General features: G+C 43.8%; 1 protein-coding gene across 2 annotated transcripts; it reads right to left on the bottom strand.

The window, feature by feature from the left end:
- Positions 1 to 1,119: 1,119 nt before the first annotated feature.
- cpt1ab (carnitine palmitoyltransferase 1Ab (liver)) lies at positions 1,120 to 24,444 on the bottom strand. 2 transcript variants are annotated; one of them, XM_015964866.3, is made up of 19 exons: positions 24,294 to 24,444; positions 19,255 to 19,417; positions 17,019 to 17,161; positions 14,283 to 14,454; positions 13,819 to 13,920; positions 12,725 to 12,862; positions 12,544 to 12,621; positions 11,967 to 12,074; positions 11,338 to 11,425; positions 6,347 to 6,542; positions 6,054 to 6,242; positions 5,861 to 5,966; positions 4,347 to 4,460; positions 4,064 to 4,228; positions 3,436 to 3,567; positions 3,183 to 3,335; positions 2,957 to 3,070; positions 2,753 to 2,845; positions 1,120 to 1,430 (listed from the first exon to the last, which is right to left on the bottom strand). In XM_015964866.3, the coding sequence occupies exons 2-19, from the start codon at positions 19,393 to 19,395 to the stop codon at positions 1,344 to 1,346; spliced, it is 2,319 nt and encodes a 772-aa protein (XP_015820352.1). In that variant the 5' UTR covers positions 19,396 to 19,417; positions 24,294 to 24,444; the 3' UTR covers positions 1,120 to 1,343. The 2 variants fall into 2 exon arrangements, with proteins under 2 accessions (XP_015820352.1, XP_015820353.1); XM_015964867.3 differs by lacking the exon at positions 11,338 to 11,425 and adding an exon at positions 10,823 to 10,907 and having other exon boundaries at positions 24,294 to 24,442.
- Between the last annotated feature and the right edge of the window lie 242 nt (positions 24,445 to 24,686).

Here is a 24,686-nt window from a genome sequence, read left to right as displayed (position 1 = left end):
AACTCCATTAGAAAAGCCTCAACTTAGTGCTCAACTGGGTAAGTATGCATGTGAATTAGAAGCTGGAAACTCTGATCAACAAACATGAACTGATAAAAATTGGTTCCTATTTAGGACAAACTCATCTTGAAATGCAGTTCGAATTTCTTCACGAGAAACTATTTCCTACAAAAGAAAAAAGACCCAAAAGCTGCTAAATGATCTGCAGCAGCACCACCCAGAAACCATCACGGTCCTCATGGAGCTTTCTGTACAAATGTGGAGAAACACACTTTTATATCCACGCGGTATCAGATTTTAATCCTATTTAAACTGAATTCTGTCCTCGCTTTTATAGCAAACCTTGTGCTATAAACTTCCTCCAACTCCTACGTCCAGAGTGAACACTACTGTTGCCAAACCTGAGCATGACGACACGCTCTCACGTCATCTGCCTTAATGGAACCAGAACCATAGCAGGTCAAATTTCAACACAGATTCAGAAAATCAAAGGAGATTATAGACGGTGGCACCAGCTTCCTGTTGTGTGTGTTTAGTCACACACGAACACTTCCTGTTGTGTGTGTTTCGTCACACACGAACACTTCCTGTTGTGTGTGTTTCGTCACACAAGGACACTTCCTGTTGTGTGTGTTTAGTCACACGTTCCAGATCAAAGTGTCTTTTTTTTTTACACACACACACACACACACACACACACACACACACACACACACACACACACACACACACACACACACACACACACACACACACACACACACACACACACACACACACACACACACACACACATCATTTTTTGTAATTACAGATGCATACCGTCACTCCTAACATGTTTCCAACTGCAAAAGCTCCCATTCCAGCAGTTATGTGACATTCGTGAACATGCAACCTAAAAATTTACATCGAGTACACCGTTTTAGCCAAGAGTTGTTAGGAAAATACACTGGATAAAGATGGAAACTAAAAAGTATTGCAACTTAAAACTGTGGAAGAGTCCAGACTACGAGTTTCTCCTCCCTTTTCAAACCTCTCTGTCTCTCTTTTTTCACATCAGTGGGTCACCAAGGCACCAGAAAGTACAGTTTTGCAAATAAATACTTTGATCTGTGCACCGCCTGTGCTCGAGGCTCACCTAGCCTAAACATACAGTACACACAACCGCGTCACAAACTTTTTGACACCGACGTCTTTAAAAAAATTCAAAAAACAACTCATTTATATAACATGAATCAACTTCAAAATAACCCCAGATCCATTAAGTGATTCTGTACAAGTTTCAAGAAGAATATATGCTTTTCTAAAACAGTGATTTTGTCTTCCTTTCCTTAAAACACACATCACTTTTTCTCTTTGTTATTGAGCTGGAAGAGACTCAGGAGGTCGACCATGGCCTGTCGGATGTGGGAACCAAAACGATGCGAGTCCTAGAAAAAAGGAAAATAGAACTTCAGCTGTTAACGTTATTTTCTCTCCAAGTGTTTTTCTCCTCAGAAGAAGCTACAATGACGTTCCGCTGAGCTGTGGTAGCCTCGTGGTGGGGGCCATCGGGTGGCACGCTGCTGCTAACCACTTAAACATTCTCCCCCTCCTGATAACAATTTACTTTCTCTGACATTGAATGTGCTACTACTAGTTTACCTGTTGAATTAACTATAGATACAATAAAGTTTACCTCTTATTAAATAGAATAGTGTGTGTGTGTGTGTGTGTGTGTATGTGTGTGCGCGCATGCGCATGTGTGTGTGTCTGCTCTGTCTTCTCCATCCCCAGTGAGTCATGGCGGATGGCTGCTTAAACTGAACCAGGATCCTCTGGAGGTTTCTTCCTGTTAAAAGAGAGTTTTCCTCTCCACTGTTGCTGCATGCTTACATAAGCCTGATTTATACTTCTCTGTCTGCGTCGGTGCGGAGACACGTAACACCATTATGCTTTTGGTGCAAGGCTGTTCGATGGGCTCACAGAGGGTGACGGAGACATGTCCAAAGTTTTAAACATTCGTTGAAAGCGGCGGAGAGTGCAAGCTTGTTATTGGTCAGAACGCCGCTTCCTGCAAATTCATCACCAGCACTGCCAATGCCCCGTTAAAAAGTAAAAAGATATTTAGCGGCAGACCCCAAACAGACTGAAGAATGCATCGCAGAAAAAGTCTGAAAATATGAACATTTATTCCCCCGTGACTGAGGGAGTACAAAATACGGAGCAAACGTGGACGGAAACGCATGAAGAGGTGAAGGAGAACAAAAAACTAATTCATCAGTGTTATAAAGTCTCTGAAATATGTAAACACATTAGTAAATACACTATAGTGGACCGGATACATGACTGTTATGGTGGCAGGATACCACAGAACAGCGCTACGCCCTCTGTTGTCCTGGTGGGGAATTGTTTTGCAACTCTCCACTGCCCGTGCAGAAGTTCGCACGTGAAAACCTTTCCAACACTCCGTGTGCGTCTCTCGGTTGTGGAGATCAAGGAGAAGTATAAATCAGGCTTTATTATGAGGATTGCTGTAAAGACACCAACTCTAGTCAGTGACTCGATGCAATCTGATGGGTTCCTTACAGAGGAAACTTTTTACTGACTGGCTTAGTGAACTGTTGGAATATTTACTGAGTGAAGTGCCTTGAGACGACTTGTCGTGATTTGGCGCTATATAAATAAACTAAATTCGGTTGAAAAGAGAAGAAAATTTGTTCAGAGACCCCGTGAAGAGGTAGAAACTGTCTGAAAGAGAAGCCCTACTTACAGTTTCAGGACTTGAGAATTTACTGGAAATATGAAAGTTGATGAGGGAATCGCCAAGGATGATGTAGGAGACGCCATAACCATCGTCGGCCACCTTGTGGGTAAAGAAACAAGTTTGATTCAAAAACATAAAAAAACAGAATTTAAAATAAAATACACCCCAAATGCATCAAAGATTTAAATTAATTAAGATCTAATAACTTACTGGACCAAATCCACCTCCGGAGGACACCAGCTCTGGGTGTCGGACCAGATCAAACAGCTCAACCTGCTGCAGAGGGGTCTGGCTGGTGGACAGCCTCCATGGCTCAGATAGGACCTGAAGAGGAACAACAATCATTAAAAGCTCCCACTAATGATGAATTACAAGAGAAACTGATCCGTTTCTGAGGATATTTCCAACAATAAAAGCTTATAACCCAAATTCAAACCTCCTTTAGGAATGCCGAGTCCTCTCCCAGGTATTTAGAGACAACATAAAGGCAGAAAAGGTGACGATCGATGCCTTCTCCTGTCATGGCCAGGCGGTACATGTTTTGGTGTTTCTCTGCTGCCACTTTGAGCAACCTGAGGCGCTCCTCTCTCTGCAAAAAAAAGAGAGGGAAATTAGTAAGTTTTCCTACCAGAGCAACATTGAGTCAGTAGCTGCAAAGTCGGGGGCTGAGGAGAAACGCTGAAACTCACCGTCTCATCTCTGACCATGGCACGAACAAAATCACAAGTCTCCATGGTGCAAGAGCGCACGGTTTCTGTCCGGCCCTCGCGGAACAAACGAGTCATGGAGGCTTCGTAGGTCAGACAGAACTTGCCTTTGTCCTGTTGGGCAAAAGAGCTTTAAGCCAAAGCCTGTGGAGAATTTCATTTATCTTTTTAAACCATATAATTATTCTAATAATGAAAGTAGCATAAAGACCACACTTAATAGAAAATTTTTCAGTTTGTTTAAAATTGATGTTTAAATTCGTGCTTTGAACCTGAATGATAGACAAAAGATGATCTCCAATACAGCTTTCTTATTTTATATTTACCAGCAAAGTGGTTATTTTATTAAGTATTATTTTATCTGCCATCATTTTACTATCATAATTATATATTTAATTCATCTTAACATATTTTTTATTTTGTTTGGTGGCGTGTATTTTTGAATGCCTGGTTGAGGCTGCCCTCTGGTGGTGGTAATAAGAAGTGCAACATAATGTCATTTGTTAAAGTTCTTCATAAAAGACAAAAAAAAAAAAAAAACACACATCTGCAGCTCAAATCTTAAGAAATTTCCAAACTAAAATAGCTAAACATTACCAGATGCTCTTACCCTGTAATGGGCCAGCTGCAGGGCGATCTGGATGAAGGCATCTGGACTGGTGCGGCAACTCTTTATCAGCCCTTTTCCAAACTCATTGAAAGGAATAATGTGACAGTCCACATCATCAGCCAGAGCCCTGGCTACTGTCAGCGAGCTCTCAATGACTTCCTGGCACTAAAGGATGTAACAGAACTGTATTTTTTACTCTGTAAATTACGAAATAACACACGTACAATGGATTACAATATGAAATGTTATTTTAGGTCTTAAAAAAGTTACTTTAATGCCTTACTTCAGCAGAGATGTCCCACTGCAGCCTCTGAGGACCAGGCAGGTTGGGATGTTGCTTCCCATGGCAGTGACCTTCTTCGGTGTATCCCAGTTTAGGATCCATGGAAAGCACGTGCTGAGGTACAGAAACATTCCAAACGACTGGCATGAGGAGTCTTTCTCATCTACTTTGAGCTCAGGCAGCCTGTATTCTTAGGTTGGGCGATACGTAAAACATTTTCAAGAAGATAATTCGTTGGTGGAACTAATGACAACGGGCGATATTTTCTCAGAGATGAAGTTTAGATGTTCCGTGGGCCTAATGCACACTGCACACAGCAATCCCCCAATCACTATAAGGGGTCCTTATTTGAGAGATTGTCTTTTTCCAAATTTCATCGACTGATACTTCGATCAACATACAGCACTGAAATTGGCTGGAGCTATACCCATGAGAATATAGCGCAACACTTTGATCTGGGGGGGGTAACCCTTCACCAGTCAATGAATTGGACCTCTTGTGGATTGACAATTTTTTTCAAGATGGCTGTTTTCGGTCATTGATACAAGGCTCCAAGTGGTGAGTTATAGGGATGTCCCGTTCCGATATTGGTATCGGCCCAAAAAAACTGTATCGGATTATGGCGAACTGCATAAAAAATAAAAAATCTCCGATAGAAGCAATCCGTTCAGCTTTAATCTCCATTCAGCAATTCTACCCAGCAGCCTCCAGATCCAGCATGCAAAGTCCACGTGATCAGAACAGCGTGTGCTAGCAAAGTAGCAAGGAACAATGTCGGCCATGTGACTGTGTTTTTCGTTAAAGTCCGAAAAAGACAGTTTGGCTCAGTGCAGCACTTGTCATGCACAAGTTTCCCGTGGTGGAACAGAACCGGGGAAGTTGAATACGTCCAACCGCATCGTGCGTTAGAAGCAGGATCACAAAACACTGCATGAGGAGTTTTGAGGTGTGTGAAATTGAAACTTTAGACAATATCCTGTTTTTTTTTCCTTATGTCCCTAACATCAGCTGTTCACATTTATGCAACCAAAGGTTAATAAAAATGAAGTTGAGTAAAATCACTTGATCAAGCCTTTTATACATTCCACACTATGAAACAGGTAAAAGTATGTATGATTTGTGCTGATATGGGTCAGTACTGAGGGCTGCGGTATCGGTATTGTATCGGAAGTGAAAAAGTTGTATCGGGACTTCCCTAGTGAGCTATTTAGTATTTCTGAGTGGATGGACAGAAGGGTTTTCTGTGTCTACCTTTATGGTTGCATCTTTGATATACATCACTGGAATCACATGAATGTTAGCTTTTTAGTGATGTTTATGCACATAGAGTGTTGCAAAACCAAAAAATATGTTGATGTGACCCAGAAGTATATCATGTCCCACTGAAATGACCAATTTATTGACGTAAACAAATTATTTTTCTTAACAAAACGATCAGCCTAACCGTTGATGGTCGATAAATTTGTCCTATGGCCCAACCGTTCTGTTATCGTTAACCGAAAACACAGGTGTACCTCCCAGAGGTGGCCAACGATAGGAGCATCGGCCCAGGAGTGCTCTGCGTTCAGTCCCATGGTGCCGTTCTTGTAGATGATTATATTAAAGGACTTGTCGAACCACCTGGAAAACAGAACTCAATCTGACTTTGTGTAACAAATGGATGGAAAATTCAGTGACTTGAGCGAATCGAGTTTTTTCCAACCCTACCGATCATAGCACTTCCCATGGAGCAGCGACTTAGCGTAGCTGTCCAGGGACTTGACTTTGTTGTCGGCGTCGTAGCGCTGCTCGGTGTCGTCGAGAGTTACAAAGAAGGCGGCCTTCTCTATGGCGTCCAGACACAGCTTGTTCTTTCCGCGGCTGAAATGCGCATCGCGGGCCTTCGCCCAAGGGGTCCTATGGAGGGTCACCAAGAACAAATAAATAAATAAATAAAAACAGATTCAGCACAGACTTTGTGGTTTGTCCTGGTGAGTTATGTTTCAGGTGGCTCCGCCTACCTTTCTCCTGCAGTAAGTGCTGCGAGTTTCTCCTCTCCTGGCGACGGCTCTGACTTATCAGCCAAGATCCTCTCCATCTGCTGCTCGATCTCCCGGGGCAACAGCAGCCGCCCATCGTAAAACATCCACACCTTGAAGAAGCGGCCCTTATGGTACACGGCGATGTGTTTGCTCTCGTTCATGTGCTGAATTGTGTCTGATTGAGAAGAACCAATGGCAAGTAGATACAAATACAATTGGGAGACAGTTGGTGACAAGAAGAACGTTTTATCTTTTGGGGTGTTTTGGAGCAAAGTCATTTAACATTTGTCAGACTTAATTTAGAATAAAAATTTTAAAGTGCACTAAATTTAGTTTTACGTAATGTTTACCAAAATGTGTCGAAAAATAATAGATGTAACATTATTTCTTGTCAGAGAAGGGTGTTAGTAGGGGTGGGCGATATAGTCTAAAATCTATATCGCAATATAATTAGAAAAATGTGTGGTAACGGTATACATTGCGATATATGACTTTCTTTGGTATGTATGTCAAAAACGACTGTTTCTAAACATACTCACATACCAGATACCACAAGTCTGTCGTAGTTGCATAGTGTGTTACTCCTTGGGAGTTCTTGCTTTACTTGCTCGCGGACTTTCTCGTAGAGTTTTGGCATCTCTATTTGGCTGAAGTGTTAGTGGCTCGGTACCTCGTAACGTGGATCGAGTGTCTTATTCATGTCCCAAAAGCCGCTTTTCTCCACTGTAAGAAACGGCACCATGTCCTTACACAGGTACGTGGTAATGGCATTTGTAATATCAATCCACCGTTGATTATTTCTCTCATACTGAGTGCCTTTAGCAAATGCTTGTAAAATATCCGTCTGCTGGTGTGTAAGACCACCTTTTTTCTTACCGCTCAACTGACTGGGCGTTGAGGACGCAGTTTTTGGCTTTCTTCTTATTCCACAACGTGCTTCGTTTTGAGGTGGTAAAACAAACTAGATGTTTTCCCTCTATTCGCCAATACTTTCTTCCGGCATACTTTGCAGATAATATGGTTCTGCTCCACATCCGACTCCTTAAAGCCAAACAAAGTCCAAATGACCGATGTTGCACCGGTCTCCTTTACGAGAACCTCCTCCACCACAGGCTCCATGCTTTCAGCCTCAACAGACTGCTACCGCGATAGGCCGATATAGTCAAAATCTCTACCGTTGGCCAAATTAATTTCTACTGTATACTGTTTATACCGCCCACCCCTAGGTGTTAGTGACTAGTTCTCACAACTAAAAATAATGTGGCATCCACATTTATCATGTTTTTTTATGATGTGTGAAATTTCCAGGTGATGAAGCTTGTACTGGTAAGGATGACCCAGATCCAGAGGTAAAAAAAAAAAAAAAAAGGAGCTTGAAATGGGACGTGCAGGAAGTGAGGTGAAGAGGGAAAGTCACTTTGGGAACAGAGGGTGAGGTAGACGAAAACACAATGAACTAAAGACGATGTTTGTTTGAGCGGCACCCATTAGAACAAAATAGAAACCAATCCAAGAATCGTTCTGGTGATGTTCAAACAAGCATCGACATTACAAAACACGAGAAAGACAGATGACCCCTAAACCCAGAAGGAACCCATCAGAATAATAAGCTCACATCCACTGAATACTCTGCCTACCACGTTTTTCTGCAGGAACAAAAGGGACCAGAATCAGTTGCATTTATAACCGAACATTTTGCTCTATAAAGCAACTTGAATGATATCTTACAGCATGTGAACTTCTTAACTAACTTGAACTAAAATAAATAAAACTTTGCATCAAATCTTAAGGTGCCAACATGGATTCATCCATTTTTAAACCCTCAGATTAAATTCTGGGTGAGGATCTTGAGTCGGTAAGCTGGTTTTAGTTGGACGTTGATAAGAGAGCCTGCAGATGTCAGCTACCTACTTTTGTGCTTTAATTCCTTTAAAGACCTGACTATTTCCTGCCACTGATTGCTGGATTCTGTGGATTTTGTTGGAACTTTTATGATTCTTTGATTTCTTGGACTTTCAGGCCCTGTCCACACGTAGCCGGGGATCTGTCAAAACGTAGATATTTTTCTACGTTTTGGCCTGTCATCCACACGAAAACGGAGTTTTTTAAAAACTGCGGCCAAAGTGAAGATCTGCGTTTTCTCCGTTTTGGGTGTCTGCGTGTGGACAGACAAAACTGGACTTTTAAGGTCCGCAACGTCACTTTCCGCGACAAAAAATGCTGACATCACGTGTGCGACCTGTGTTTACACTAGCCGGCAGCATGGATGCCCTCAGAGCTGCGCTCGTTTTATCAATTGTCCAAGTGCTTTTTGCTTGTTTGTTTTTGCAAGCGGAATTACTGCTCCTTGCGCAAGACCACAGACGAAGGACGAGGTTAAGAACGGGGGAAGTACTGCCGCCTACAGGTCTGGCATGTCCTTAACAACGTATTTATCCGGGTACGTGTGGACAGAGTTTTTTTTAAAACGAGGTGGTGTGAATGCAAGTTTTTGGAGGGGCGGATATTCGTTTTAAAAAAACCCGGCTACGTGTGGACTAGGCCTTAGTTGGACTAAAAATCTCTCTGATCTGACAGAGGTGGTTTAGCTACAGTATACGCTCACTGAAGCTTTAGAAAGTCGGCCCTCCTTCTCCTCATGCCCCACTATGACAGGTCTGTGCGTTTTTAAGCAAATGAAAGGACTTAGAACCTTAAAGAAGATGTACAACAACTCTCTGCTGAACTGCAAAAGAAGGAAATGTTTCTGGATAGTTTTAGAAAATGTCCCCCTTCTCTGGCCAGCATCATTGTCAGTCAATTTGAAAATGACACATCCATGCAGAACGCTCTGCTTTGGATCCTGCACCACGACTACTGGCTTCCAGCTCTGCTCCTGACCCGGTTTCCTCTTGGCCAAAGGTTGTGGTACGTGGCCATAGAAGAGCCCCTCTTGTTGATCCTCCCCCCCCACCTGACTTCAGTCTCAAACCGCTTCTCTCCACTTGCTGAGGAACAAGCTGATCTCTCCAAGCTCCTTCCTTCCACTCAACCACCTGATGCCATCCAGCAGGACTCTGTGGTCCAAGAAGCAACCTCCCCAGTCTCTTCCCTCCTGCACCCCAACCTCCCCTGCCTGACTCAAAACGCTAAAGGACGCTGTGCATCGACACTCCACTGGACCACCTGCCCTTGCACAGGAGGCAAGCCCCTCTACTGCAAACCCTCCAGCTCCCTGGCTCGACGGGAACCCAAACGCAGATTCCTCTACACCTCATCCCCCGTTTTCAGCTACCACTTTGCTGTTAGGTGACTCAATAATCAGGAATGTTAGCTTTTTCCAACATCGTGAGGAGATGTGTCCATCACGGTCCCCACTATTCTGGATGCACTTCCTGTCCTTATGCTCCAACCTGAGCCCTCAGGTCCACAAACCAGAATCTTCTAGAAGTTCCAAAGACCTGATATAAAAGTCGAGGTGGTCACTCTTTCTAGGCTGTTTTGGGAGGAACTTCCTTTATCCTTACGTAGGATCGACAATCTAGGCACCTTGGAAAAGCCGCTAAAGAGCCTTTTATTTAAAGCCTCCTTTACTTCGCTTGTGTCTTCTCTGTTTTTATCTGTACAATTACTTTTTATTTGTTGTTTTATGATATTTTTGTACTTAGATTTATGATTATTTTATTATTTGACTCTTATATTTAAAACTGCTTCCAAATCTTTACCGTTTTCATCCTTATTTTCTTTTTTGTTGTTTTGTTTTGTCATTTTACGACTTTATAATTTGTTTAATTGATCTTTGTGGAGCACTTTGTGATGGTTTTATTCTGCGGTAAGTGCTACATAAATAAACTTTACTCGCCTTTTCGATGCATTTCTCAACACTACTAGTGCATAAACTACGATAACGGCTCTTATCTTGTTCCACACACTCATTTGAAACATTTAGAGGAGTTATCTGCACCATTAAGCAAGAACAAAGGTCATCCTTCAGGCATAATTGAATGCTGAAATACATTTTTAAAATTTCCTTTATATGAATATATGTTAAAGAATACAACCGGTAACTCGATGGGCTGCGATTGTTGAAGATTGGGAGCGAGAATTTCCAAAATGCGTTTATCCGAGTACATATTTTCTCTCAAGTTACTCAAGTCACCAGTTTAGTGGCCAAACTGTGAATCAAAAGAGAGTAAATCAGTAAAAAACCAGCGAAGAATTAAATTTTTTGCGCGAAAAAATAAAGGCACCAACTCGTCACAGCCCAGTGAGATACACGCTAAACCACTTTTACTTTTGTTCTCTGAAATGCAGGAACTAGTTTCCAGTCTCATGCAAATTAGTATTTGAATGTGCATTTATATTCACACATGCATTTATAATTTCAGAAGGTCTAGTCCAAACACAGACACGCATGTCTTAGGGAGAAGTACAGTAGGAGTAGTGTGGAGGAGGCGGCACCGCTAAGGACTCTACCTGTCTCTACACCTGGGACACGAGTTGTGTTGAACATACGCTCGTATTGGGATGAGCACATGGGAATAGTGTGTAGGAGCATGAGCTGAAAAGCAAAAGGGGAGAGTCAAACACTGAGACGACAAAGCAATTCTCTAAAAATCCCCAGAGAGAAGCAGCAGACACACAACTATATGGTGCAGAGCATGAATGAAGCAAAGGAGGAATCATGAGAATTGGTTCAACAAGCAGTCTTAAGGGAGGGGGTGGGGCCTCAGGGGAAAGAGGGTCCAGAAACCAGTAGGCTGCCAACTCAATCCCACCAACAACACCCCCGATCAGACAACAAAACCGGGTTTATGATGTAGACTTCAGGATATTTCAACTCGTTTTAACAGCCAATTTGATTATTTTAGGGCTGTGTTGGCGAGAGTGAGCACAGGAGTCGTAGTTTCTAAGAGGCTGTTGCTGCGGCAACAACCAGGATGGCATGGAAGCGGGGCTTGAGGGCACAGCTGAGTGTGCCCTCCTCTTACCTGTCTCCACACCGGGGATGCGGGAGGTGTTAAACATTCGCTCCCATTGAGCAGAACACAGAGGAACCTTGTTCGCCAGCAAGTATATCTAACGCAGCGTCCGTCACAACAAAAGGACAAAACAGTGAAACAGAGACAATCCAGGGTGAGCGAGTAAAACAGAGCGAGCTCGTGCACTGGAGTTCTCAACAGATGCACACAGGTGGTTTCAACAAGAGTTTCAGTAAGTGTTCAAACAACGGGTTTTACCGCACAAATACAAGAAACAGCTTGGCATTTTAGCTTCATGCAGGCAGGCAGAAGACATCGAGAGGAGGTGACATCAAAATCACAAGGATTTGTGTTAATAATTCTACGTTTAGGAAACTTTATTTCTGTTAGACAAAGCAACAGGCTGAGTGCACAGCTGATCTACTGTAAGCCAGAGGGAGCTGATGTCGGTGAAACTGCAGATTTCAAACTTACTTCAAAGCGCACGAGAAGAAACGGAAAAACACTGAGACAAAATCTATCATTCAGTCAATTCCACCTGAGAATGTTAAACATTTACACGCCACTGATGTGATTACAGCTGTTCTCTTTCTGCGTGAAGATAAAATAACGATGAAACGGGAGAGCTGTAAACTCACTGGTTTGATCTGAGCTCGGTCCAGTTTCCTCCTGTACAGCATGATGGAGTGAATGGCGTTGCCCGCCCGGGCGGCCTGGACGGACGTGGGGAACACGTACAAGAAGTCCTGTGGAGCAAACGAGCAGAAATAACTCATTATCAGTCAGATCACATATTAACCATGTCCCTCTGGGGCAGTGCTTCTCATTTATCTGTGCTGCCCCGTCTAGGGTGAATAGAGCTTTTTACGCCAAAACGTATTCAAGGTTTTGAAGAGACACCTCATGAGGGCTGACTAGTATAGGCTTTCTGGCAACTACTTGCATATTTGAAATATTTTACCATCCACAAATAGGAAAATCTATTTTGAACACAACTCTGGGTTGTGTGTGCACTCTGAATCAAAGCACAATCACTCACTGGAGGAATGTTAGTCGGGTCATACTAATCTGCAGGTTTGGTGACTTTTAGACGGACTACCCCCCACCCACCCACCCACACACACACACACACACACACACACACACACAACAAACTGGTTGCATCTTATGCATATAAGTGTTTACTCCATCTGCTACATGCACAGACAGACTTACCATGGCGTAATAGTTGCTGTTGACCATGATGGGACCGCGTCCTCTCAGGTAAATATACTCCTCCCACCAGTCACTAACCTGCTCCAAACAAAAAGAAGAGAGGAATGTGGGACTTTATTAGGTTCATGGACCAGTGTCCTTCACCTACGAATAAGGAGGAAGAAGCTTCCTTCTAACTCACGTAGTTGGACGCCCACCAGGACTTGAGTTTAAGGTACCACTGCAGTCTGGGGCCCAGATTCTTCTCAAAGTCTTTAGACAAGGCGGTCATCCTTTCGAACTGCTCGTCATTCATGAGCGGGCGCACCGACTCCAGGTACTGCAAGTATGAACACAGAGAAAAAGAGAGAGAGAGAAAGATATATATATATATATATATATATATGCTGGTTATTCGTGCATTTCCAGGGTATCTGCAGGTTTAAGGGAGCCAAATTTAAGACTTTTTAAGACCTTTTTTAAGGCCACTTTGACCAAATTTAAGCTATTTAAGCAGGGCAGCAGTAGCTCAACAGGTTGAGCGGGTTGTCCAGTAATCGGAAGGTTGCAGGTTCGATCCCGGCTCCGGACAGAGAATTCTGCTGTTGAGTCCTTGGGCAAGACACTTAACCCACCTTGCCTGCTGGTGGTGGTCGGAGGGACCGGTGGCGCCTGTTCTCGGCAGCCTCGCCTCTGTCAGTGCATCCCAGGGCAGCGGTGGCTACATCATGGATGTGTGTGAATGGATGAATGATACACTGTAGTGTAAAGCGCTTTGGAGTCCTGACTCTGAGAGGCGCTATACAAGTGCGGGTCATTTATCATTTAAGCTATAATTTCCAGCTGTTGCCTGGAACCGGTGCTAACCATGCCACGATCGTGGGATTAGCCATCCAGTTACCATTAAACTTCCCCATGGCGCAAGCTCCCACTAGCTTAACCAGCTAATGTGCTCATCTAAAAATAGCCCCCTTTCACAGCCAACTGAATGTGTACGGTTCCGCTTACGCCAACAACGTACACAAAAAACGCTGAACACCAACTAGAAATTCACGAAAAGTTTATAGAAATAAAAGAATCTTGTTTATTGGGTCTTTTAAGACCTCTGGAAACTGTATTTAAGGATTATTTGTCATTTTTAAGGATTTTTAAGGCCTTAAATTTGGAAAAGCTAATTTAAGGCTTTTTAAGACTTTTTAAGGACCCGCGGATACCCTGATTTCTAGATTGTACCATCATTACAGAATAACCCCTAAAACAAGCAAATGAAAGCTAGAAAAACCAAACTCGAAGTACCCTTCTGCAGGTGTCCTTGACGGAGGGAACAGGTAATCGAGGCAGGGAGTTCTGGAAACTGTAGAGCATTGGCTTCCTCCCAGAAAAGAGCTTCACCAGAAACTGGACATAAAACAAAGATAAACAGAAAGAGAGACGGTCTGAATGGAGGGCTGGTTGTAATCTGTAATCTGCACGGATTGGTGCAATACGCAAACATGATGCAAAGCAGCTGACAAAGGAGCAAAGCAGAAAGAATGACACAGCATGTTTGAGCAGATCCAAAACAAGAGCACGAGAGTTTAAACGCTTACCTCAGCGCCAAAATTTAGAAATACACATTTATCACTGCAAAGAAGACTTTAGGCCAAATTCAATGAATGAAGCTACAAGCACAAATTACGAAAGATGGATGTCAGCTGTGCATTATAGAGTAAACGTTAACGATGCTTTCAGAAGGATGCACGTGTAGGACTTCCTCTCACCAGCCACACGCGGGTAGACAAGGTCAAGGAGCCATGGCGTGACTGCATCCAGCCGTGCCACGACAGCAGGCTCTTCAGGACGTTCCTCATAATCATTATGATGGTGACCCAGAGGCCCGTGCCCACCAGAACCCCTCCAACTATCCTCTGGCTGTCTGTGGACATGTATCGGCTGCAGGCAGAGAGAAAACTTAAATAAATCCCCATCATCTGCAATTAAAGTGAAAACAGAAATGAGGGGAACCTACGGCGTACGGATTACACTTAGAATTTTTTTAATATTCAGATTAACTTAAAATATCTGGATTTAATTACAAATATTTATCATATTAATTACAATCAGCAGCCTATAGTTTCCTAAAAGGACCGGGTGGTTTTAAAGGAAAAAAAAGAAATCCACGATGGCAACACCGAACAATTATCCTGAATTAGAAAAGACGGTCTACATTATTGCTGATAACCACTTTGTGCAGACAAAGAAAATAACATTAAATATGAAGTAGTCATTATAACTAAACTCACTCATTACCATCACAAACCTGATGGGGGAAATTCCCTTTGGTAGCAATAACAGCAGTGCAAGATTTATAAAAGCACAAAGTGTTCACTGCATGTCATTAAACACCAATAGCATTGTTAGCAAGCAATAAAAGGGGGCGTGGTGAATGGCAGGAACAAAGTGCAATGTACAAAATGATAATCATTCGCCACACTTTTCTAAACCATCCATCCATTTCCATCCGCTTATCCGGAGTCGGGTCGCGGGGGCAGTAGCCTAAGGCGAGAGGCCCAGACTTCCCTCTCCCCAGCCACTTGGGCCAGCTCCTCTGGGGGAATCCCAAGGCGTTCCCTGGCCAGATGAGAGACCTAGTCCCTCCACCGTGTCCTGGGTCTTGCTTTAGGTCTCATCCTGGTCGGACATGCCCGGAAAACCTCACCAGGGAGGCATCCTGGCCAGATGCCCGAGCCACCTCAACTGGCTCCTCTCGATGAGGAGGAGCAGCGGGTCCACTCCGAGCCCCTCCCGAATGACCGAGCTTCTCACCCTATCTCTAAGGGAGAGCCCAGCCACTCTTCATAAAAAACTCATTTCGGCCGCTTGCATCCGCGATCTCGTTCTTTCGGTCACTTCCCAAAGCTCATGACCATAGGCGAGGGTAGGAACGGAGATCGACCGGTAAATCGAGAGCTTTGCCTTCTGACTCAGCTCTCTCTTCACCACGACAGACCGGTACAACGCCCGCATCACTGCAGACGCAGCACCAATCCGCCTGTCGATCTCACGCTCCAGTTTTCCCTCACTGATGAACAAGACCCCGAGATACTTAAACTCCTCCACTTGGGGCAGGACCTCATCCCTGACTCAGAGAAGGCATTCTACCCTTTTCCAAATGAAGACCATGGTCTCAGATTTAGAGGAGCTGATCCTCATCCCAGCTGCTTCACAATCGGCTTGTGAACCGCTCCAGCGAAAGCTGAAGATAACATTCTGATGAAGCCAACAGGACCACATCATCTGCAAAAAGCAGAGACCTGATCCTCAGGCCACCAAAACGGATGCCCTCCACACCTTGGCTGCGCCTAGAAATCCTGTCCATAAAGGTTATAAACAGAATCGGCGACAAAGGGCAGCCTTGGTGGAGTCCAACTCTCACTGGGAACGAGCCCGACTTACTGCCGGCAATGCGGACCAAGCTCTGACACCGGTCATACAGGCACCTAACAGCCCATATCAGAGGGCCTGGTACCCCATACTCCCGGAGTACCCCCGACAGGGCCCCCCGAGGGACGTGGTCAAACGCCTTCTCCAAATCCACAAAATACATGTAGACTGGTTGGGCAAATTCCCACGCACCCTCCAGGATCCCCCTAAGGGTATAGAGCTGGTCCAGTGTTCCACGGCCAGGACAAAAACCACATTGCTCCTCCTGAATCTGAGGTTCAACAGTCCGACGGACCCTCCTCTCCAGAACCCCTGAATAGACCTTACCAGGAAGGCTCAGGAGTGTGATCCCCCTGTAGTTGGAACACACCCTGCGGTCCCTCTTAATCATCTTTTCAAGTGCTAAATATTAGCCAGCTTCCTATTCATCCAAAACCCGACTAGTTTTCTATTAAAGGTGTGGGAAACTCATCAAATCAATACATTTGCAGTGGTCTCTGGTAAAAAATTAATGCCTTGCAAGCCGTACTTGGGGCAAAAAAAAAAAAAAAAAAAAAAAAAAAACAGAAATGCTTGCAGCAGCAGGGACAAGTCTAGAGGAGAGCTTAACACGGCAGGTTCTGGGGTCTTATTTCCTGATATTTGGACATCTCGCCTTGAATTGGATAACAGCAACACAACTATACCACAAACTTCTCTGCAACATGGATGTTTTATCTACAAAAGCCTGGAGGAGCTTCTGCCATGTGGTTGAGTTGCTAATGCTAATGGTAAGCTTCTGCTAGCGGAGATGTTATCGGATGATTCTGGACAATAAAACAACAGCCTTCCCCATCACAAGTCAGGATGGATGAGTCCAAGCTGTCAGGCTTTTCTAACCCTAGAGTTTCATCATCTATTTTCTATCAGAAGCTAACGCAGGAGATGGGTGTAGGAGACTGTTTTCATGTTCAGCCTGCATGAAAATAATCATTAAAAATAGTTTATCAGTGAACCACAGCTTTAAACAACGTTTTCTTTGTGCATTTCTTGTGTTGCAAAGGTAAAACGGACCGTGACACGAGGGATCTCACCTGATGGGAATGTGCTGGCCCAGTTTGGCGACAAGCCCCAAAGACGGATCCAGCATTTTATATTTGTTGTAGGACATGTAGGACACGACCACTATCATGAACCCGGCCGGGCTGCCTGGGTACACGCCGGTCATCACACCATTCTGTGAAAATAAAATTAAAAAAGTGAGCAATGTACTCTAAACCAAGTAAAATTAAACATAAAAGGGTAGCAGGTTAGGATGTGTGACTGAGTGTAACCAGGCCAAAAGTCACACAGGGAACACACTGGAAGGTTACAACAGAGGGTGACCTTCTGCTGGAGGATTTAAACACGACTCAGTGAACTGCTGTACAGCTGAAAACAAACACAGCTGGGATCTCACTGGCTGTACACTTCCAAAGAGCGGAAAACACCAGTAATCCTGGGAAACGCCAACAGCAGCTGACAGAGATTAAAGCCTAACTTATACTTCTCCGTCAGCTCCAGAATTAAGAGACACGCACGGACGGACGGAGACTATTTGTCCTCATACTCCTCCGTAGGGCTGCTCAATTATGGCAAAAATAATAATCACGATTATGGTGACTGAAATTGAGATCTCGATTATTTAGGACGATTTTTCAATTAATGTTGATTTTATTTGTTTTTATTCAGTCATAAAATTGCTCAGGGCACAATCAGGACAAAAATAAGAAACAAGATGTTCACTAAAATAACTCCTGATTCCCAGTATAAAAAGACCAATATACTTATAGCTCATAGTTTATGACCCAAGGGCTATAGACCTTGGTTTAACTCATTTAAGTCTAACCAGTAGAGACCCAAATACCAATATCTTGCAAATACTGACAGCAAGAATTATACAGTGGCATTTATAACAAATAAATTGATGTTCACAAAATGTTGCATAACATTTATTGAGTCGTGTCAAGGTGCTGTTGGAGCGTACACTAGCACCGTGTCCTCAGAGAGGTTAGTTATTATTTATCAGCGTGAGGAACTTATTTCTACCTTATTTATAAACTATTTATTTACAAGTCCATCAGTTAATGTAATAATTGTCCCAACCACAGCTGCACCCCCCACCCCCTAACCCGGTCTCAGCAATCGGGGCAAGCTGCACGTGTGTTTAGCGCGCCGCACGCGCACATTTAGTCCGCAGGTGCGGTGTGTGTGCGTCACTCACTCTGGTTACTCCAACAGGGAGCCGGCTCCGAGAGCCGTTTCTTTAGCGACCGACACATCACTACATCATTCCCTTTCCTAATGTCCTGAAGAACGGTCCGGAGCGCAGGCGGAGTGTTTAGCTAACCTGCAGGAAATGTCGACGACAGTTATCCAGAAAGTAGCTAAGGGTTACCAGAGATGTTTCTCAGATGTTCGCCAGGTACTTTTAGGATTTAAAAAGTCAAGAAGGGGGTCTGAAAAGCTGTTGGAAATAGTGTCAAAGTCGCCAAGTTGGCAACACTGTGGGAGGAGCGCTTCATTTGCAACTCAGGGCAGCGAAAGTGGGAGGAGCAAATAATCGGTTTGTTTTGTTTTTATAATCGTTCAAAACTCAGATCGTAATCGTGATTAAAATTCGATTAATTGAGCAGCCATACTCCTCCGTATCCTGGGGAGTGTTGCAAATCAATTCTCCGCCAGGACAGCAGAGGGCGTAGGGCTGTTCTGTGGTATCCTGTCATGTAACGGTCCAAGATAGTGTGTTTATTTATATTGTGGGTTTTTTTGTATTTAAGAGACTTTTTAACGCGGACAAATTTGTCTCTCATCCTCCTCCACCTCTTGCGCTCGCCACCTCTAAACCCACGTTTCCCATCATTTCCGTCCACAAATAAAACACTTGCTGTGCATCACTTCACTCCTCCAGTCACGGGGGAATTAAACATTCATATTTTTAGAGTTTTTCTGCGAGATATTCTTCAAGCTGCTCCGTGTCTGCCACTAAATATCCTCGGCTCTATTTGCTTTTGAGAGGGCAATGGCGGCGCTGTAGACAACAGTTGCGTCCCGACCAATCGCAAGCTTGCATTCTCGGTCTTGATGGACAGATGTTTAGAAAAGAGAGCCCGACTCCGTCTGTGCTTGTGAGTCTGTCAGAGAGCACTCGAAACGACAGATTATGGCGCTGTGTGCGTCCGTCCCGACGCAGACGTATAAATTAGGCTTAAGATCATGCGGGTAAAAGCTAAGCAGAAAACAGATGAGCATGCGGACGTCAACCTCTGTGCATTTGATGCACACGCTCACCTTAAAGCGAACAAACCGCTTCTTCCAGGAGTGGAGACCAGAGAGGTAGACCTGCCGTAGAGCCTCGTGGCACAAATGTAAGTCGATGCCATCCGGGGTGACGGTGAACTGGAAGGCCACCGCCTGGTGCGCTTCTGCCATGGTGGCTACGGATGTACAGCTCCTAGAGGGGGAAAACAAACAAAACAAAACAGGAAGTGAGAACTTAATAACAGCCACATCAATGTCCAGTCACCACATCTGGAATTCAGGTGAATTTGGGCGTCTCCCGTTAGAGGGAGTGAGTAGTTCATAGCCGTGGCGCAGTGCCACGCCTGAGCTTGTGTAGGGGAAATGCTGGTGGCCAGTAGCCTAGTGAACTAGACCAAATTCTTGCTTTGCAAATTTTGCTCTAGGCACACTCCATTGGAACCTCCGCAGCTCCTACCAGGACTCTGGCTAGCCAATCACAGCTTTCTAGAGGGGTTTCAAACACATAAAGGGCTGTGATTGGTCCATAATGGTGGGCCAGTAATAGTGCTGTATCTGCTTAGTGAACAAATCACAGAGCTTTATCCGCTTTGTGAGCCAATCAGGGCACTCTATATGCCTGGTGGGTGGGATGATGCAACAGAGTGAAACAAGAGTATGTCACATTCATTGTCCAGTGGAATGCGGAGATCATTTGAAAGACAACGGTAGAACCCGCCCCACAACTGAGAGCCGTCAGTGGAGCATGGCCAGACTAAATAATACATTTATTTAGTCTGGCTTGCCAGGCTAGGTGGCCAGCCTATATTTTCACATATATAGGATGGCTTGCCCGGCTAGCACACTTCCACACATTTATATGGGATTGTGGGCCTAAGGAGAAATTATCACGAAGCTAAAACAATATTTATACTTAAAATGAGTTACTTTTATCACACTAGAGTCATTCTATATGTGCTATGTTGTGTATTGTTTTTAATTCTGTGAAGCACTTTGGTCAGTGCTATATAAATAAAGTTGGTTAGACTTCTATAAACACACACAGGTCTGCTTAGAGTAAGAAAACGAACCCTACTTCAATAAAGCTTAATTTCTTTCTAGATGAATCCATCACATGGACCCAAAGTGTTGATGTAAAAGCAAAGAAGAGTTATTAGATATCCAAATAAGGAGCTGATGGAAAAACATTGCTGGATCGCACCTAAAAAATAAAAATAAAAAGCCAAAAAAAAAATTATAATGCATGCCAGACACTGTCAGTGCATCGTTCTCCAGAGGAAGGAAGTGTGCAACATTCAGATCTTTGTAAAATGGGAATAAACAAATAATGGGGATAATCACATTTTTCAATTACATTTTACTTTTGATTTAATTTTCTTTTTAAAAAGAATTTTGAGAATACTATAAAAGAGTAGATTTTATTGTTTGGTGTATATTAATATTAATATAATTTAGATAATTATCTAAAGTGGTTCTGGGTCTGTAACTCTGCTCTAAACTGGTTTTTCAGGCGTCACATCTAATAGTCTCTAGAAAAACTACATTCTGAACGACTTTTAGTTTTAGATATTTAAACTTAAATTTAAAAAGTGACATTAAAATATAAACAAACACAAAATGAGTTGAATTATTGTTAAATAAAGTATACCAAATGATAAATGGCCTGTATATGATATAGCGCCTTCTACAGTCCTGGAAGCCCCCAAGGGGCTTTACAACACAATCAATCATTCACACCCTGGTGGGGATGAGCTACGATGTAGCCACAGCTGCCCTGGGGCGCACTGACAGAGGTGAGGCTGCCGAGCACCAGCGCCACCGGTCCCTCTGACCACCAACAGCAGACAAGGTGGGTTAGTGTCTTGCCCAAGGACACAATGACATCGACAAACTGAGCGGGGCTCGAACCAACAACCTTCTGATTACGGGGCGAGCACTTAACTTCTGTGCCATCGTCACCCATACCAAAAGAACACTTTTATCCTAACATCGATAAATGAATATGTGGCAAGGGGGAGAAACAAGGGCCCGGGCGGGATTCGATCCCCAGACTCCCGGGTGAGAGTCACGCGCGCTAACCAGTCAGCCAAAGGGACATCCCCTTGGCTAAGTAGCCAGGGAGCATGATCAATCGGGACACTGTCTAGGGATGGGTACCGAATTCTGTACTTTTTAAGGCACCGACCGAGCACCGATTCACGTCATTTCAAACGGTGCCTTGTTTCGGTACCCGTCCTTCATAACGAGAACTTGCCAAGACAGCTGAGCATGCGCAAGAGCGTTATGTCATCGGTCGCTGCGAGCCAGCTGTAAACAGAGCAGCATGGTAGAAAGAACGCACGCTAAAGCTTGGGTCCACTTCACTAAATGTGATGGGTAACTGGGTGATGATGAAACCAGCGACAACGATCTAAGTGAGACATCCTCATCTTAATCTGCTCCGGTAGGTAAATAAAATGTTTAAGATAATGTTAGCTTGATTTGTTAGCTTCCGTTTCGCTAATGGTGCGTTCGCCTTCTCCTCGGAACTCCGAATTTCCGACTAGAACATGAACGCGCTCTAAAGTTTGGCTTCATTTTACTAAATGCGACGGGTGATTGGGTGAAGATGAAACCAGCAACAACGATCTAAGTGTGAGGCATCATCGTTTTAATCTGCTCCAGCAGTTAAATAAACTGTTTAGGATAACGTTAGCTTGATATGTTAGCTTCCATTGCCACCACTGTTATCAGCTAATGGAGCGTTTGCTTTCTCCTCGGAAATTCTAACTTCCCAGTAGGAAAAATCAAATGAAAAAAGACGGCAAAAGGAATGAAGATACACAGTAAATTTAGTTCACAGTAAAGATGTTTGCTTCAGTTTAATTATCAGCTTATAAAACTACAAGGACGATGTTAAAATACAAACAGTTGAATGTTATTTATCGTGATATTTATCAAATATTGTTATATATTGAGAAAAATATATATTTAATTATAAAAGAGAATTAAAATAATAAACACTCAAAAGTATCGAAAATTGGTACCGTTAACTACCGGTATTGATTCCTAGGTACTGGGAATTAGTACCGAATCGATTCAAATGTCAAAGGTACCCATCCCTAACTGTGACAGGATGCTCACAATGTCACATCTTCCCCCCTCTTTCCACAAGCACATCCTCATGCTCCTGCGCAGGGTGCCACAAATTTCACATCCATGGACCTACATGACAGTACTACATGGATCCTGCCAACAACGCCAAATGTGGCAAGGTGGAGAAACGAGGGCCCGGGCGGGATTTGATCCCCACACTCCCAGGTGAGAGTCACACACACTAACCTTTCAGCCAAAGGGACACCCCCTTGGCCAAGTAGCCAGGGCGCATGATCAATCGGGACACTGTGACAGGACGCTCACACTGTCACAAATGTTTGGTAAGTAAGCTACGGTTTCTTACTGGTCTGACACTGTTTAAACTTTCTACCAGAAAGTAGAAGAGGGTGTCTAACTTGTAGGAAAGAAATATTCATTGTCAGATTTCATTAAACTAGGAGAAGGTGGACATGCAGGTAGGAGAAGAAAAAAACCTGTGCTATTATGCAAATATTATTAATTATCTTTATAAAAATTATAAATATTGGAGGCAACATTTTTCGAACAATTTCATAATTAATATGCTCCCAACAATGATGGCAGGTCTGGACATTTAACTGTGCATGTCTATTACAGTCAAGGACACACAGCAGGTCACTTCTAGTGTATGTAGCTGCATATTTGTTAACAATTAACCGTTTTATTACAACCTGCCGCTTGAACTCCTGATACTTTCCCACAAAACCAACATATTCAGCAGAATGACAGCACACACCAGGCTTTAGAGATCCAGGAAGCATCTCCTGAGCTCTAAAAAGCGTCTAAATCACCAGGAAGGTGAATAAATCAGTTTCTATGCAAAGCTGCTCGTTTCTATTCGAGAAGGATGGTTGTTCTTGTCGTGATTTGGTTTCTGAGAGCAGGACACGTCGTTTGCAAACGTCGGAAGGAGCAGCAGCAGCAGCATCCACCGATCAGTCCCTTCCCCCAGCAGCTCTCAAGCATCACATGATCCACCCTGTGCTGCAGAAACTAGGGGAAAGGTCGCAGCGCTGCGCCGCTTGGAAACACGGCGCACTGGCATCGCCGCACGCCCCAAAAACGCCCGTCTGCCACCAACAACCCACAATAACAATAAAAACAACGTCACCCACAACACACTACTGACTTCACGTTCCTTTAATCCACTTCCGGACACACCGAAAGCAAAGATTTATCCGCTTTAATTGGAATAAATGAACTACCCACTTGTTTTAAATGCCGATTCATCGACCCATAATATCAAAACGCGCTATTTTAATCGCCGCTAATGTAACATGCTTTCTAAATACGTCATCGTCAACTCTGCACACGTGGTCAGTGTGAAATGGGGTCACAGGACCGAGTCCCAACCTTTAAAAATGTCCCCAGTAAGGGACACCATGGCCTGGACATATACTAACCTTCACAGGCAGGTGAGGCGTCCACACACTTTGTCTAAAACTCACATCAAAATAAAATGAATCTGCAAAAGAACGAGGATTGTGGCTTAATGGTGGAGTTGTGTTGTTAATGAGAAGCCAAGTTAGAGCCAATGAATGACCTTTACTTGGTTTTTTGCCTACATTCATACACAAAGCTACAGCAGAACAATCAAAAAGCTTCACAGCAAACACAATAAAGTTATTTCATTAACAACGCAGAATTCCTATGGAATATTCTAAAAAATATCCCCAACCATCTGTCAGAAGGGGTGGGTTTTGTTGTGTAGTGGAAACTAGGAGGCCAAACAAGCGCTAACGCCTCCCTTTCATTGGCTGACCCCCGCTTTAAAGACCAGGAAACGCAACAAAGTGACTCTCGTGTTGACTCATGAGGTTAAGACATATTTCACATAAAGCCCCCCCACACACACACACCTCAGAGCCTGCAGCTCTGGACTCCTACGACCAAAACCCGGAGCAGAAAGGCGCGTAAAAACGACGCTACGCAGTAGAAAATAAAGCATTACTCACCGACGCCTTTTATGTTTCTGTCTGAGGTGAAGAGGTTTTCTGCTTTTACCGGAGCTGTGACACGTCTGTCTGACGGTCTGAAGGCTGCCAACGTTCAACACTCCGCATGAATGGGAGCGCGCAGACTTCACACAAGGCCTTCCCCTTTGACGACGTCACGTTTTTCTTGTTTTCGTGTCCCAAACATTGGCTCTTTGCATGAACAGCGCCCCCTACAGCTGAAAAAGTGGATCACGTTAACAGACAGCACATTTGATGATGAGAAAGGGCTCTTTTTTCAAATGGAGCCTGTCCCTGTCATTTTTTGGAATAATTACCTCTCAGAGTCATGCTATTACCTATATTTATGTAAAAAACATACATGCAAATAATCAGAATTTATGGAAATCAACA

This window comes from Nothobranchius furzeri, chromosome 4, assembly GCF_043380555.1.
Source record: "Nothobranchius furzeri strain GRZ-AD chromosome 4, NfurGRZ-RIMD1, whole genome shotgun sequence".
NCBI classification, from domain to species: domain Eukaryota; kingdom Metazoa; phylum Chordata; class Actinopteri; order Cyprinodontiformes; family Nothobranchiidae; genus Nothobranchius; species Nothobranchius furzeri.
Note: the sequence above shows the minus strand (reverse complement) of the source record. Positions and strands in the feature narration are given on the sequence as shown.